General features: G+C 42.4%; 1 protein-coding gene across 1 annotated transcript in view; it reads right to left on the bottom strand.

Moving 5' to 3' along the window:
* LOC138246964 (lymphocyte cytosolic protein 2-like) overlaps positions 1 to 13,244 on the bottom strand; it is a 98,856-nt gene that overhangs the window by 85,039 nt on the left and 573 nt on the right. The window contains exon 2 of the mRNA XM_069201713.1: positions 7,791 to 7,803. Coding sequence (XP_069057814.1) covers positions 7,791 to 7,803 — 13 coding nt within the window. The remainder of the gene's footprint in view (positions 1 to 7,790; positions 7,804 to 13,244) is intronic.

Here is a 13,244-nt window from a genome sequence, read left to right as displayed (position 1 = left end):
GAGACTTCAACAACAGGAGGCAAGCTCTACATCAAGCCCTTGGAGATTTCTTCTTCAAGATGGAAGGCACACAAAGTCCAGTCTTTGCCCTCTTACTCTGGCAGAAGCAGCACTGCAGGAAAGCTCCACAAAGCACAGTCACAGGCAGGGCAGCACGTTTTCCTCAGCTATCAGCTCTTCTCCAGGCAGAGGTTCCTCTTGGTTCCAGAAGTGTTTCTAAAGTTTGTAAGTTTGGGTGCCCTTCTTATACCCATTTTAGTCTTTGAAGTCACCTTCCTTCAAAGGGGACTCACACCTTCTTGTGAAATCCTGCCTTGCCCAGGCAAGGCCTCAGACACACACCAGGGGGTTGGAGACAGCATTGTCAGAGGCAGGCACAGTCCTTTCAGATGAGAGTGACCACTCCACCCCTCCCTCCTAGCAGAGATGGCTAATCAGGAAATGCAGATTACACCCCAGCTCCCTTTGTGTCACTGTCTGGTGTGAGGTGAAAAACAACCCAACTGTCAAACTGACCCAGACAGGGAATCCACAAACAAGGCAGAGTCACAGAATGGTTTAAGCAAGAAAATGCTCACTTTCTAAAAGTGGCATTTCCAAACTCACAATCTTAAAATCAACTTTACTAAAAGATGTATTTTTAAATTGTGAGTTCAGGGATCCCAAACTCCACATGTCCATCTACTCTCTAGGGGAATCTACACTTTAATCATATTTAAAGGTAGCCCCCATATTATCCTATGAGAGAGACAGACCTTGCAACAGTGAAAACGAAATTGGTAGTATTTCACTGTTAGGACATATAAACCACATTACTATATGTCCTACCTTATCCATACACTGCACCCTGCCCTTGGGGCTACCTAGGGCCTACCTTAGGGGTGCCTTACATGTAAGGAAAGGGAAGGTTTAGACCTGGCAAGTGGGTACACTTGCCAAGTCGAATTTATAGTGTAAAAATACACATACAGACACTGCAGTGGCAGGTCTGAGACATGATTACAGAGCTACTTATGTGGGTGGCACAACCAGTGCTGCAGGCCCACTAGTAGCATTTGATTTACAGGCCCTGGCACCTCTAGTGCACCTTACTAGGGACTTACTAGTAATTCAAATATGCCAATCATGGATAAACCACTTACATACAATTTAAACAGGAGCACTTGCACTTTAGCACTGGTTAGCAGTGGTAAAGTGCCCAGAGAAACAAAAACAGTAAAATCAGAGTCCAGCACACATCAACAACCTGGGGAACAGAGGCAAAAAGTTAAGGGAGACCACGCCAAGGATGAAAAGTCTAACACCACTCTACATACATATCCAAACAAATGTGTATTTACACATGTATGAATAGTGCTTAGCTCACATTAGTTATAGGTGCTAACTTTAACCTAGTTTCTTATGCTGAAATGGGGGGGTATGTCTGGCAGCAAATGTCGCTACTGTTGTATTGGTACAATGCAGTTAAAATTGTGTTACATTTCTCTTGCTGACAGATGCTGCTATGGTGTCCGACCCCTGACATACGGCTACATCATGGATATTGAAGGGATGTATTTAACACTCCTGGACATTGGCAGGTACTTGCCATCCACCTCTCTGTACAATGTGTTCCTGCAAGATGTGTGTACTTAGGTTCATGTTTGATGATGTTAGATACATTGAAATCTTAAACATTGGTATGAAATAATAACAATATTTTGGTGTGATCAGGTACTGTTTATTGATTTTGTGCATGACAAAAGGGATGGGAATGTGGAAGGGATTGGGCACATGGTGAACGGAATACTCTGTTTCATTTCCACGGCTGTTTGTAGCACAGGGGCAGAATCCATGGGGCAAATGTGAAATGGCCAAATGGCAGTGGATACTCAACAAGATGGCTCAGTGGCACACAAGAGGTCAAGGCAGAGTCACTTCTTGGTGGTGGGTTTGGTCTTGGCTACAGAGTCAGTGGGATGTCTGGCTCTCCGGCCACAATTGCAAGGGACTTCCTGGTCTACAGGGGAAGTGGTGCTGGTGCCCTGTGAATCCTCTGGCAGGGTCACCATTCCACTAGCTGCTGCAGAAGTTGATGGCTGGGCTGTGTCCTGGCTAATAGAAGAGGACTGCTTGTGGGTTGTGGACTCTGGCAAGATGTCAGGCAACCTCTGCAGCACCCGTGCAATGGAGGCCATGGTAGCATTTAGTTGTTTCTATTGCTCCATGGCCTCCTGGTGGTGTGACACAAGGAGCCTCTGGTTGTCCTGCAATGTGGCCAGGATCTGGCCCATCCTTTCCTGGGAATGGTGGTATGTCCCCAGGACCTCTGATATGGCCTCAAGGGCAGCAACATCCCTCCTTGGCCCACCACCCTGGGCCACAGACACCCTCCTACTGGGCCTAGCCCCCTGTGCATGTGTCCTCACCACAGGTGGGCAAGTCCCACTTGCACTTGGGCCTTCATCGTCCTGCCTGGTGGTGGGTGGTGACTCCATTCCCTGTACAGGTGTGCAGACACACCGTGGCCTGGAGACACTGGTGTGAGGACGTTGGGCCAGGGGTGATGGTGGTGTCTGAGTGGTGGGGGTGTCAGTGATGTCCTGGGTGTGGCTTCTGGAGGCTGACTGCCCAGGGCTGTGGGATGGGCCAGGGTATTACTCTTGGTCCAGACATGCAGCTTAACTCTCCTCTCTAGGGCCTTCTTCTGGTGGGGGGCTTGCACTTCTTGCCATCTGAGGTCCAGTGGCATTGGCTGAATTACCTGTGTGTCACATCAATGAGAATTTGGTTTCCTGAAATGTGTTAAGCATTGTGGCCAGTGGGTGATAGTGCAGTGGCAGTGCTGGAGGGGATATAGCATTGACTGAACTGTCCCTGAGTATTTTTGTCATTTTCTATGTGTTTGTTTCATAGTTTTTGCAATTGTCGTCATTTTCTCCTGTTTTCTGCCCCCTATGCTGTCATTGTGATTTCCCCTGCAGCACTAGCCACCTGTTTGTTATGCTTCCATTCGCAGTCACTTGCATGCAGGGGCCCTTCGGGATAGATGTGATGCATTTTTAGTTAAGGCATTGGTGTTGCGTTGTGGGTGATGTAGTGCAGCATACATTATATGCAGGGGTTGGTGATTGTGCTCACAAGGAAGAGTTGTGAGTTGGATGGGGTGTTGTGGGCATGCAAGAATTCTGTGTACTGTTGTATTTGGCATGTTGGATGTGTATGGGACAGGGTGTTCAGTGGTAGTGAGAGGGTTAGGCAGAGACATGAATTACAGGTGGGATGCATGGTAGGGGAGAATATCTGACTTACCTGAGTCCAGTCCTCCAGAATGTCCAGTGAGGCCCTCCAGGTGCAGGACAGCCAGCACCTTCTCCTTCCAGTCGATGTATTCGGGAGGTGGAGGGGGGTGGCACCGCCAGTCTTCTGTACTGCAATTTGATGTTGTGATGCCATGGAATGTAACTTCCCCCACAGGTCGTTCCACCTCCTCCTGAAGTTGTCCCTTGTGTGTGGATGGTTTCCCACTGCATTCACCTTGTTGACAATCCTCTGCCATAGATCCATCTTTCTGGAGATGGATGTCTGCTGTACCTGTGCCCAAAACAGCTGCAGCTCGACCCTGAGTATTTCGTCCACCATGGTCCTTAGATCCCTGTCAGCGAAGAGGGGATGCTTTGGAGGTGCCATGGTGTGTGATGTGTGTGGTGTTGTGAGGGTGGTTTGGTGGGGATGGTGTGGTGTGTGTGTGTATGTGTGGGTCCTGGTTGTGGGTGTGTGGTGGTTGTGTAGTTTGTGTTGTTTTGTGTGTGTGTGTGTGACTTGTGTAATAGGGTTGTAGAGTGTGTGGTGTTTGTGGCAATAGCTATGGAGCAATTGGCATTGCAAAGGATTGTGGGATGTGTGTCCGTGTGTTTTATAGTGCTGTGTATGGGTGTGTGTAGTATGTGTATATGTGTCTCAGGTGAGAGGCTTTTGAATGACCCAATGCATGAGGTTGTTGTTGGTGGTTGCAATCACTGTCCACGGAGGTCCGTACTGCCAATGGTGTACTGCCGTTGGATGACCGTGGGGCTGATTTGTGGATCATAATTTGGTGGGCGGATTTTTGATGGCGTGGCAGTGACGGGTTGCTGAGTCCCGCCTTTCTGCCATCGTTGGTCCTGGTGGTGTGTGAGGTTTGGCAGATTTTTTGCTGTTTGGCTTTTTGTACTTATAATATGACAGAATGCATTCCGGCAACACTGCCGATCTTTTGGCGGCCCCCAGCACGGTGGTCGGCGGGCTTTCCCACCAAACTCATAATGACGGCTATAGTATTGAAATCATCCTTTCAAAACACAATAACTCTTTAAACAATGCTATGGCTGCTAACCAATCATTTGTAAATTGCTCACACTCAATCTATTTAACCTTTTAGTAAGATTGTAATAGGTTGGCAATAAATCACATCATTGGCATGATAGATAATTATGATATGTGGGCTGCAGTGTTGCGTGGCCCTCTTGGGCCTAACTTGGTTCCCCATTTTTAGCTTCATTTTGTACTTCATATTTTAGCTGCAATGCACTTTAGCAGTAACATTTTACATTTTTGCTTGCATGATATTATTCTAAGAATATATTGTATGAGTTCCTTGTCTTAGTTAGCCTTTTCTCAACATAAAATCAGTATATTCTGTTCAAGGCTAAGAACACAATATCCTAGTGCTTGTGTTGCCCTTTCAGAGACAGATTCGAATACTCAGACATTCCATTGCATCAGAGCTGTGCCTCTAAAACAGTGTCACTTTGATTGTATAAACAATGCACTGACCCAGAAGGAGAAATGGTTCACTCCAGCCACGACTGTTCTAAGACCAATACTATGTTGAACATACAGCTCTGCCGGCACCAATCTACCAGCTTCCCACAAATATTGCCATCCCTACAACCATACAACAGGCTGAATCCTGATGCTGGCCTACAGGTATGGCTCTTCTGCTAACCTCTTAGATCAGCCAGAGGGTACATCCACCATGCGCTCAATATAAACTTAGGGTTTGTAGGTACATGTAGAGATCATTTACTATGGTTGGTTTGTTCATTCTCTTTGTTTTCCTTACCATATTCGTAATGCTGGTTACTTTGTGCTTTGTTCCATCTGCCTAATTATCACAGCTCATTCTCTCTATCCAAGACTATGATTGATTCAATAAATGTACTGAAAACATATATCATATTTCTCTTGTGTTTTCAGCTAGGCATGTATGAGTAATACAACAAAGGGGTGAGATTTAATTCCACGACTTCCTTGGGAGTCAGAGTGTCATGTTCAAGTTGCCACAATCACCTTCCACCCTGTTTGGGTTAGGGGTGTAGAGGACGTACTATGAGATATCTAGGAATTGGGCCAGCAGCTCAGGATGGTTATGAACGGACTCAGTCCCCTACCTTCTTAAGTTCTGTTGTCCTGATACGCAGTCCTATTATCTTAGTAGGAACCAACCATATAACATGGCGCCAACAAAATTCATAAGTTAGTTACTTATTTAATGGACCTCGTGAGTAGTTTCTCACTCTTGTGTGCCCAAGGTCCCCTATTCACCTTACTATGAAGACTGCCATGGTGGTAGGGATTAAATCCTCCTCAGCATTATAGGAAGCACTTATACTTGTCTGGAAGGTTGTTCAAGCTTGAGCCTATAAAATGATACCTCACCTTAGTAATTCCCTTTCTGAAGACCATATATTAAAAGGGTGAGTCCTAATATATTCCTATGCAATTCCATAGTTAAAATAGGATTTTAGATAATGTTTTGACAGAGTTATTAGAAAAGAATCTTTAAAAGTCTATTTTTGGGCAGCTTGAGAGCAGATTCATTTGTAACTGGCTTATACAGTAGCCATGCCTTACAGACTGAATACACTTCTCAGGATGACTGTTAATGACACTCCTCCATGAGGGGAAAGTGCTTACATCTGGGAGCAGGACAACTAGAATGATGTTAACATTGGCCACTTAAGCTAGGATTAACCTTCTGTAAAGGAGCAGAGCAACCGGAAACACAAAGGATGATGTTCTCAATTCTTTCTTTTGAAGTGAAGTTCCCAAATAAATACTTGAGAGACTTAAAGCATTCATGCACAGGGCTCCCTTGACATTCTCCCTGTGCTCCAGGTTGAACGAAAACACTGTTTCAGAAATATTAGATGAGAGTACACCTCATCACCATACAAAAGTGTCTAGAACAAGGAACAAAAGTCCTCATTTGGATGAGCTCCTCATTAGATGAGAGGCACTGGGAAGGTTTAGATTAAATTGAGAAAAGATGGGCTGAAAACGAAGGTTATGTTTTGGTGGGAATTTGACAGAATTGGATGTTTCAAATTCTCCAGTGACTGCCTAGTAAACAGAATACGACTGGTACCTCACTACCTCCATCTCATCATATCAGTCTTTTTCTGACTATTGCAAGACAGAAGACCAAAGGACTACTGACTCCTGGCAACACCAAGGAAAGGCTCCATGGATCAAGTGGTTAACCTCTTGTTGCTGCTAAGGTGATTCAAAGGGTATATGGGCTCCCTGAGTAGAAGGCCCAACTGACCAGTGAAGACTGAAGGCTATGAGACTCTGCTGAGGAGACACCATGTTTATTTACCCACTCAGTAATACTCACAATTTGTCCTGTTTAATATAATATTATGAACACCCTTAATGGTTGAAACCACTTAATTGGCATAATCTTACTTCGGTGAGGGGGCCACCGATATTGACGCATGACACAAGAAGTTGTGGGTGAGGCGACCCCTCAAATATCTTGTTTGATTCTTATGTAGTGCACTTTCGGGCCCGAGTGAGCTTCAACATTGCCAATTAAATCTTACTCAAGCACCTGTGCGTTATTTACATGTGTGACCTAGGAGGACATGCTTGGGTATTGTATTCTATCTCTCATTTGTTTGGACTATAAAAAAAAAAACATTGCTTTATTAAAAAGCAATATCACAGACATGGTAGTCTTCCGACCCCATTAGACCACCATCCCTGTGATGGCGGTGTTTCCTAGCGGGTCACAAATTGCAGCCCACTAGGAATCACTATTTTAAGATAGAAAGTTTCATACTTGAGAAATAGCGATTTCAGAATTGCCATTCGGACATAATTGCAATTAGGAAACCGCTATTTCTAATGTTAACACATCCAGAGGTAGGTTCTTTTGTTTTTACGGAGAACGTTCCCATGAGCTTCAAGAGAATCAACATCATAATCTAACCAAACTGACCAAGTGAAGAGGTACATTTTGCTACTTAATCAAACAAAAGTCAGCGGAGGATGAGGAAATAAACCCTAGAAAGGACAAAATAAAAAGAATATTATGCACTGTAAAGCTAAAACAAAAGGGACTGCATATAAACCAAGGAACAACCATCCGCACTCAATGCGAGGAGCATGGCTACAGCCAGAAAGTGTTCTTGCCAATGAGTTTTTTACTACAAAAGTGCATAGGTTAGGGCAGCTACAAATGTAATATTTTTAGAGAGCAAGTATGGGGTTGCTATTCCTCTCTTTTTTCTTTTTGTAATTAATTTTACCAATTGCTATTTCAATGGCATGAATTTGAAATGAGCTCCATAACGGTTGTGTGTTTAAAACTGAGCAATATTTTACAGATCATTTGCAAGTATGAACTTTCCCAGGAACATATTCACTTTTAAGTAACATGCATGCTATTACGCCATTCAGCTGTGCAACTAAATGCAGAAGCGGTTATCTTTTGTTAGGCATGTCGATCCAAGCATTAAACGTTTATTGATTTCTGTACATACCAGAGTGGTCTTCCTGAAACGAAAGGAAAAAAAGACGTTTACTAAATGTACAACTACACCCATAAGTTCAGAAACCACTTTTATTTCTTTGGTAACACCAGATAAAGCAATGTGCGGTTAGTAAAATGTCTTAAATTGTGTTTAGTTAATTAACTGGCAAAGTACCCTTTCTTTAAATTGTACAATTCGTTAGTGAGCGGAATACCTTTTTGGAAATAATAATTTCTGTTACTTTTATACTGACATTTCACCTATATTTTAATTAAGAAAACAGCATTAAAATGCGTACATGGACTACATTTTTTTCTGAAATGTATGTAAAAGTACAAGAAGCAGTTGCTCAATCTCCATTTTAAAATGTGGGCTAAATAATAACAGAATCCGTTTTTTTTTAACCATTTCCAATTCAACTTCTGCTGATGTGTTTTTACAATTGCACTTTTGCTCACGAGTTGTTGGGTAAACGGCTACAAGACTGAGTTGCGCGCAGGGAAAACAAGAAGAAGAGAATTTTCTATGCCACTTTGCAACATTTAATATAAAATGGTATGATATGTTGTTACGGGTCTGTTTAGTTATGTATGTGCATATTTAAAGAGTGATCAATGGGCTAGATTAGATAATGGTGCATTCCCTCTTACTTTTTAACAATAATGTCAATGTGAAACAATAATAGCTTATCATTTCTGACTTATGCATTTACATGCAGATGATAGTTGGTAATAGCAAATTTGGTGGCTAGAACAAACTGATAACGTTATCACACTTTTTAAAGCCCGATTATAGGAAGAACTAGCTTATTTCAAAGGGAAAATATAATTGGTCACAGCACTATATACCAATTTTGGGTGCAGGTGCTGTGTTCAAGATGGGTAAAGGCTCTTCTGTCCCTGAGGCTTCTGATCAAGAGGTTAACAAGCTGGCCCATAATTCACTCTGGTGGTCCTTGGTTCAAAAAGCAGGTCCAGTCCTTCACTAAGGCAGCAGGGCAGCAGAGTAACAGTCCTCCTAGCAGAAGAGTACAGCAGTCCTTCTCAGACTTACAAAGGTGGGCTGAAGAGCTGGATCTGAGTATCCAACATCTATACCTAATGCCCACTTTGAAGAAGGAGTAGGTTGTGGAAGTTTCCACCCCAGAGGTATTTGAAAGTTCCTGCCTGTCTACCCTGGCCACAGATTGTCTTGGGTTACAATAATCTAGTGTCAAACCTGTTGTGAGTGTGTTCAAGCAAAGCCTTTGTGATGTGACATCTCCTTCCCCTCATACAGTCAGAGATGCATTATATTGCCAACACCTATGGCCTTTTGTCTCAATGCATGGGAGGAATACACAAAGAACGACTGCCAGCTACACTTAGTCATGTGAACCAGGTTGCAGGCAGAAGACCTCAAATAGTTGGTACCAGAAAATGACTACTTTGCAAAACTGGCATTTTCAGAATAGTGATGTAAAAAGTGATTTTACAATTAAAGAGGGCTTTACATTGCAATTCTTTAGACACTACCTGCTCCCACCTGAAAGTTATCACCTATTAAAGATAACAAGTTATCTCAATGTTATCCGACGGGAGAGGTAGGCCTTGCTGGAGTGAAAAAGGAATTTAAGAGTTTTTCATTACCAGGTCATGTAAAACTGAAAAGTACATGGCCAACATTTTGAATACACTGCATCCTGCCCTATGGGCTATTTGGGATTCTGCACTCTGCCTTCTGAGGTATTCAGGGCCTAGTCTCGGGGTGATTTATATATGTTAAAAATAGATGTGAGTGGAACTCATGGAGTTTTACTCCATGGAATTCTGTGGCATTACAGAAAAACTCCACAAGATTCCATGGAGTTCTGAGAGAGGGTGAAATTGAGCATGTTGTGATACTTGCAGTGAGTTTTAGCACCACCAAGAGTTTCTTCTGCACTGTAAAATAAGCGTGAACGGCAACATGCAGCATGTCAGAGGGTGCTGCTTCTTTCTGCTGCTCGAGTAGATTTTTGGATAACAAACTCAATGACTGAAATTGTAAATTGAACAGACTAGACAAGTGGTTCCCAAACCTTTGACCTCTGTGGACCCCACTTTATCATTACTAGAACTCGGAGACCCCCACAGCATCATTATTGGAATCCCAGGACCCCCCCCACTGAGTCATTACTGAAAGCCAGGGACCTAATCTGTTAATAATATTTAATTTTGTAAGCAGTCGCAGACCCCCTGAGGAGGCTTCATGGACCCCCCAGGGTCCCCCAACCACAGATTGGAGATCACTGGACTAGAATGTAGGAAGAAAGCCAGAGAAACACTCATGCACTTTCACTCCATACAAGATGTTCATTCCTTGCTACCAATATTCACTAATTCATATCTATTGTTTAGAAAGTAGGAGAACCAGCTCAAGACATGCTTATGAAAACCAATACCACATTCCTGGTTCTAATTTGTATCAGAATCCACTGACAGGTCAAGCAGACAGACCAAGATTTCCTCTCATCCAATATATATGACACATGACAAAAGCACCCAACAAAAAGCACCGGTGAACTTCTAGTCACTCCAGCATCAAGGAAGTTGGCTACGTTGTTGACTTGGAGGCTTCCCCTGTTTCCCCTTTGCACTCTAGCCCTTTTCCTCTCATGCTCAGGAAGCACTAAATTACGTGGATATGGTCATCAATAGGGGAGAGCAGTGGGTATGTAAAACTGTTCTTCCTGGGGACATCCTCTTTATCTCACAATCTCCTAAAGATTGCGTCCCATCAGGCTGATGAAAACTTGTTCATCTCGACCTTTTAAATGGATTTGATCAGGCATAAACTGAAAAATGCATATTAATTATACTCATAGGAACTAAAGCCAACTATCTCCACTCTCTTCATGACATTTTCTGGTGAGTATGGGGCTGATTAGAGAGAGGACTGACCTGCCGGTGGTCGAGGCCTTCTAGCCTCAAATCGGGGTGTCCCACAGTTTTATGTTTCAGGTGGACCTGAGGTGGGTTAGCAAGAGGGCTGACCTGCTCTGGTTCACGCTTCAATCGTTACCCATGGTTTTATGTTTTCATAAGAGGTGATTGGTTTGGTCTCAGGTGCCCAGAGCAGGGATGGTGAAATTAGCAGTTCCTCACTTTTGTAAATGTACAATTCATATTTATCGTAATGGTCTATTCTGTATTGTTTTCTGTTATTCTGTAATTTACAATTCATTTCTGTACATTTATTTGTTGGCTTTCGTTTCCTGGTCCCAGAGGTGGTAGGTGAACAGGAACATGTGTAAAATCCCAAAGCAACACCATGTGTCATGATAGGTTTTAATCCTGCTCTGCATACTGTTTTGAGGGTTTGTGTTAGTGTGTGTGTGTTTTTGTGGTTAGTCATGTAAAATCAAACAAATGTCTCAATTAGAATACCAACAAAGCTGTTCCTGTCTTTTGCTTGTCTCGTTAACCTTATGATTGGGTAGAAAAATAACTTTGAACAAATTAGCCTACTATATTACAGTGTCTGCAAAGTGGTTATTTTAATACTGTAGCCACCCGAAAATCTACATTTACAATTCAACAGCATGTTTTCTTTACTGATATATTATGTTGGTTCACTGAACACATCCTTCTCAAAAGCTTTCTTGAGCCATGACAGACTGGAAACAGATATTAGGATGGAGATCAGGATGAAGTCAAGGTTGGGTTTTTTTATTATAAAAGAAATCTGGCTAATTTTTGAAGCTCTTGGAAGACTCACCAGACAAGAGAAACAATCACTTAAAACCATGCCGATTTACAGAAGTGGAACCTGACTGTGATCCTGTTTTCTGGAACGATGTTCAAAAAGTAATTAGTAGACTTACGTTTTATATCATCTTAGAGAGGTTGTCTTTGGAAATGAGAAAGTAAGAAGCCTCTTTTAATTAGCAGTTTAGGAAAGAATGTTTCAACAATGGATAAATCAACAGTTCATTTTTCTGGTGATTTTGTTAGTGACAAGGACACACATTTGAAGACCAATGGCAGTCATGAGTTGTGAGCGTTTGGAGTGATATTCATTTGGTTGTAGTGAAATAAAGAATGACACAGAATCAGTGAGGTATCTACTTGCCGACCTTGGCAATGCCAATGGCTTGTTTCTGTTCTTTTATTGAGTCTTCTTTGCTTTGTACAATTTCTAGGTAGTTTAGAGCTACTTTCCTGAACAGAGATACATTGAGCACTATCTGGTTCTGTTTATTTCACTGCAATGATAGCTGAAAGTTAGCTAGCAACGGTGTCGATGTATGAGTAGATGATGTCATATTACTTAGTTGACATTGTTCTATGTATATTTATTGATAATATAACGATGTGTTGATGAACATAGGTTGTGAAAGTAGACTACTTCATGTATCTCAAATAATGTATCCAGGTTTTTATGGTGTGACTTGATGATTGATAATTGGCATGTGAAATGGAATTTAAAACTGATTGGATCTATTTTATTCTTTTGCTTTAAAAAGAGAAGTTTGAATGAAAGCTTCCAGTCTTTACCGTAAACATAGAAAGAAAAATGGGTGGCCAAAGCTCCCACACCAAATGCAAAGTAAAACTCCTAGTTGAAGCCTAGATCAACCAAAATAAGTCAGTTTTAACATGAGCACTGACATGCGGGTTATCATAATAGAACAACTGATATGCACTAACCCACGCCTGCCTCACAACTGGCTTTGAGAATCTAGAAAGCAATGAATTTAAGTAAGAAGTAGCCACCACACAGGGGACCACAATGTGCCATTGTAGAAGTGCTTACAGGACACTTAAATCAGCATTTTTGCATGGTCCAATGTAGCACTGCCCCAATGCGTATTGACCCTTTTATCCTTTGAGGAGCTCATTTAGGAAGACATGACTCGATGTGATTGTTGGAAATGGTCCTTTCTACAGGGTCATCCCCAAACTTTTTGCTTTTACTCCTATTATTACAGAGTTACTTTTTGATGGCCTTAAGACTCTGAGCACTTTACCACTGCTAACCAGTTCTAAGGTTCATGTGCTCACTCCATATCACAGATTAATATTGGCACAACCCCAATTGACATATGTAGTTTACGTATATATTCCCGTTCCCGTGCCCAGAGCCTGTAAATGAAATACTACTAGTGGGCTTGCAGCACTGATTGTGCCACCCATTGAAGAAGCCCTTTCAATATGTCTCAGGCCTGCCATTGCAGAACCAGTGTGTGCAGTTTTAAGTGCCATGTCATCCTGGTAAGATAGACCCCTTGCCAGGCTCAAACCTTCCTTTTTAATACATATACGTCACCCCTAGTGTAGGCTCTGGACAGCCCAAATGGCAGGGTGAAATTTACTTAAAAAGTTGGACATGTACTGTTACGTTTTACATGTCTTGCTAGGGAAAAACTCTTAAGTTAGTTTTTCACTCATGCAAGACCTATCTCTCCTGTAGGATAACATTGGGGCTGCCTTATTTCCAAAT

Source organism: Pleurodeles waltl, chromosome 7 (assembly GCF_031143425.1).
Source record: "Pleurodeles waltl isolate 20211129_DDA chromosome 7, aPleWal1.hap1.20221129, whole genome shotgun sequence".
Classification (NCBI taxonomy): Eukaryota; Metazoa; Chordata; class Amphibia; order Caudata; family Salamandridae; genus Pleurodeles; species Pleurodeles waltl.
Note: the sequence above shows the minus strand (reverse complement) of the source record. Positions and strands in the feature narration are given on the sequence as shown.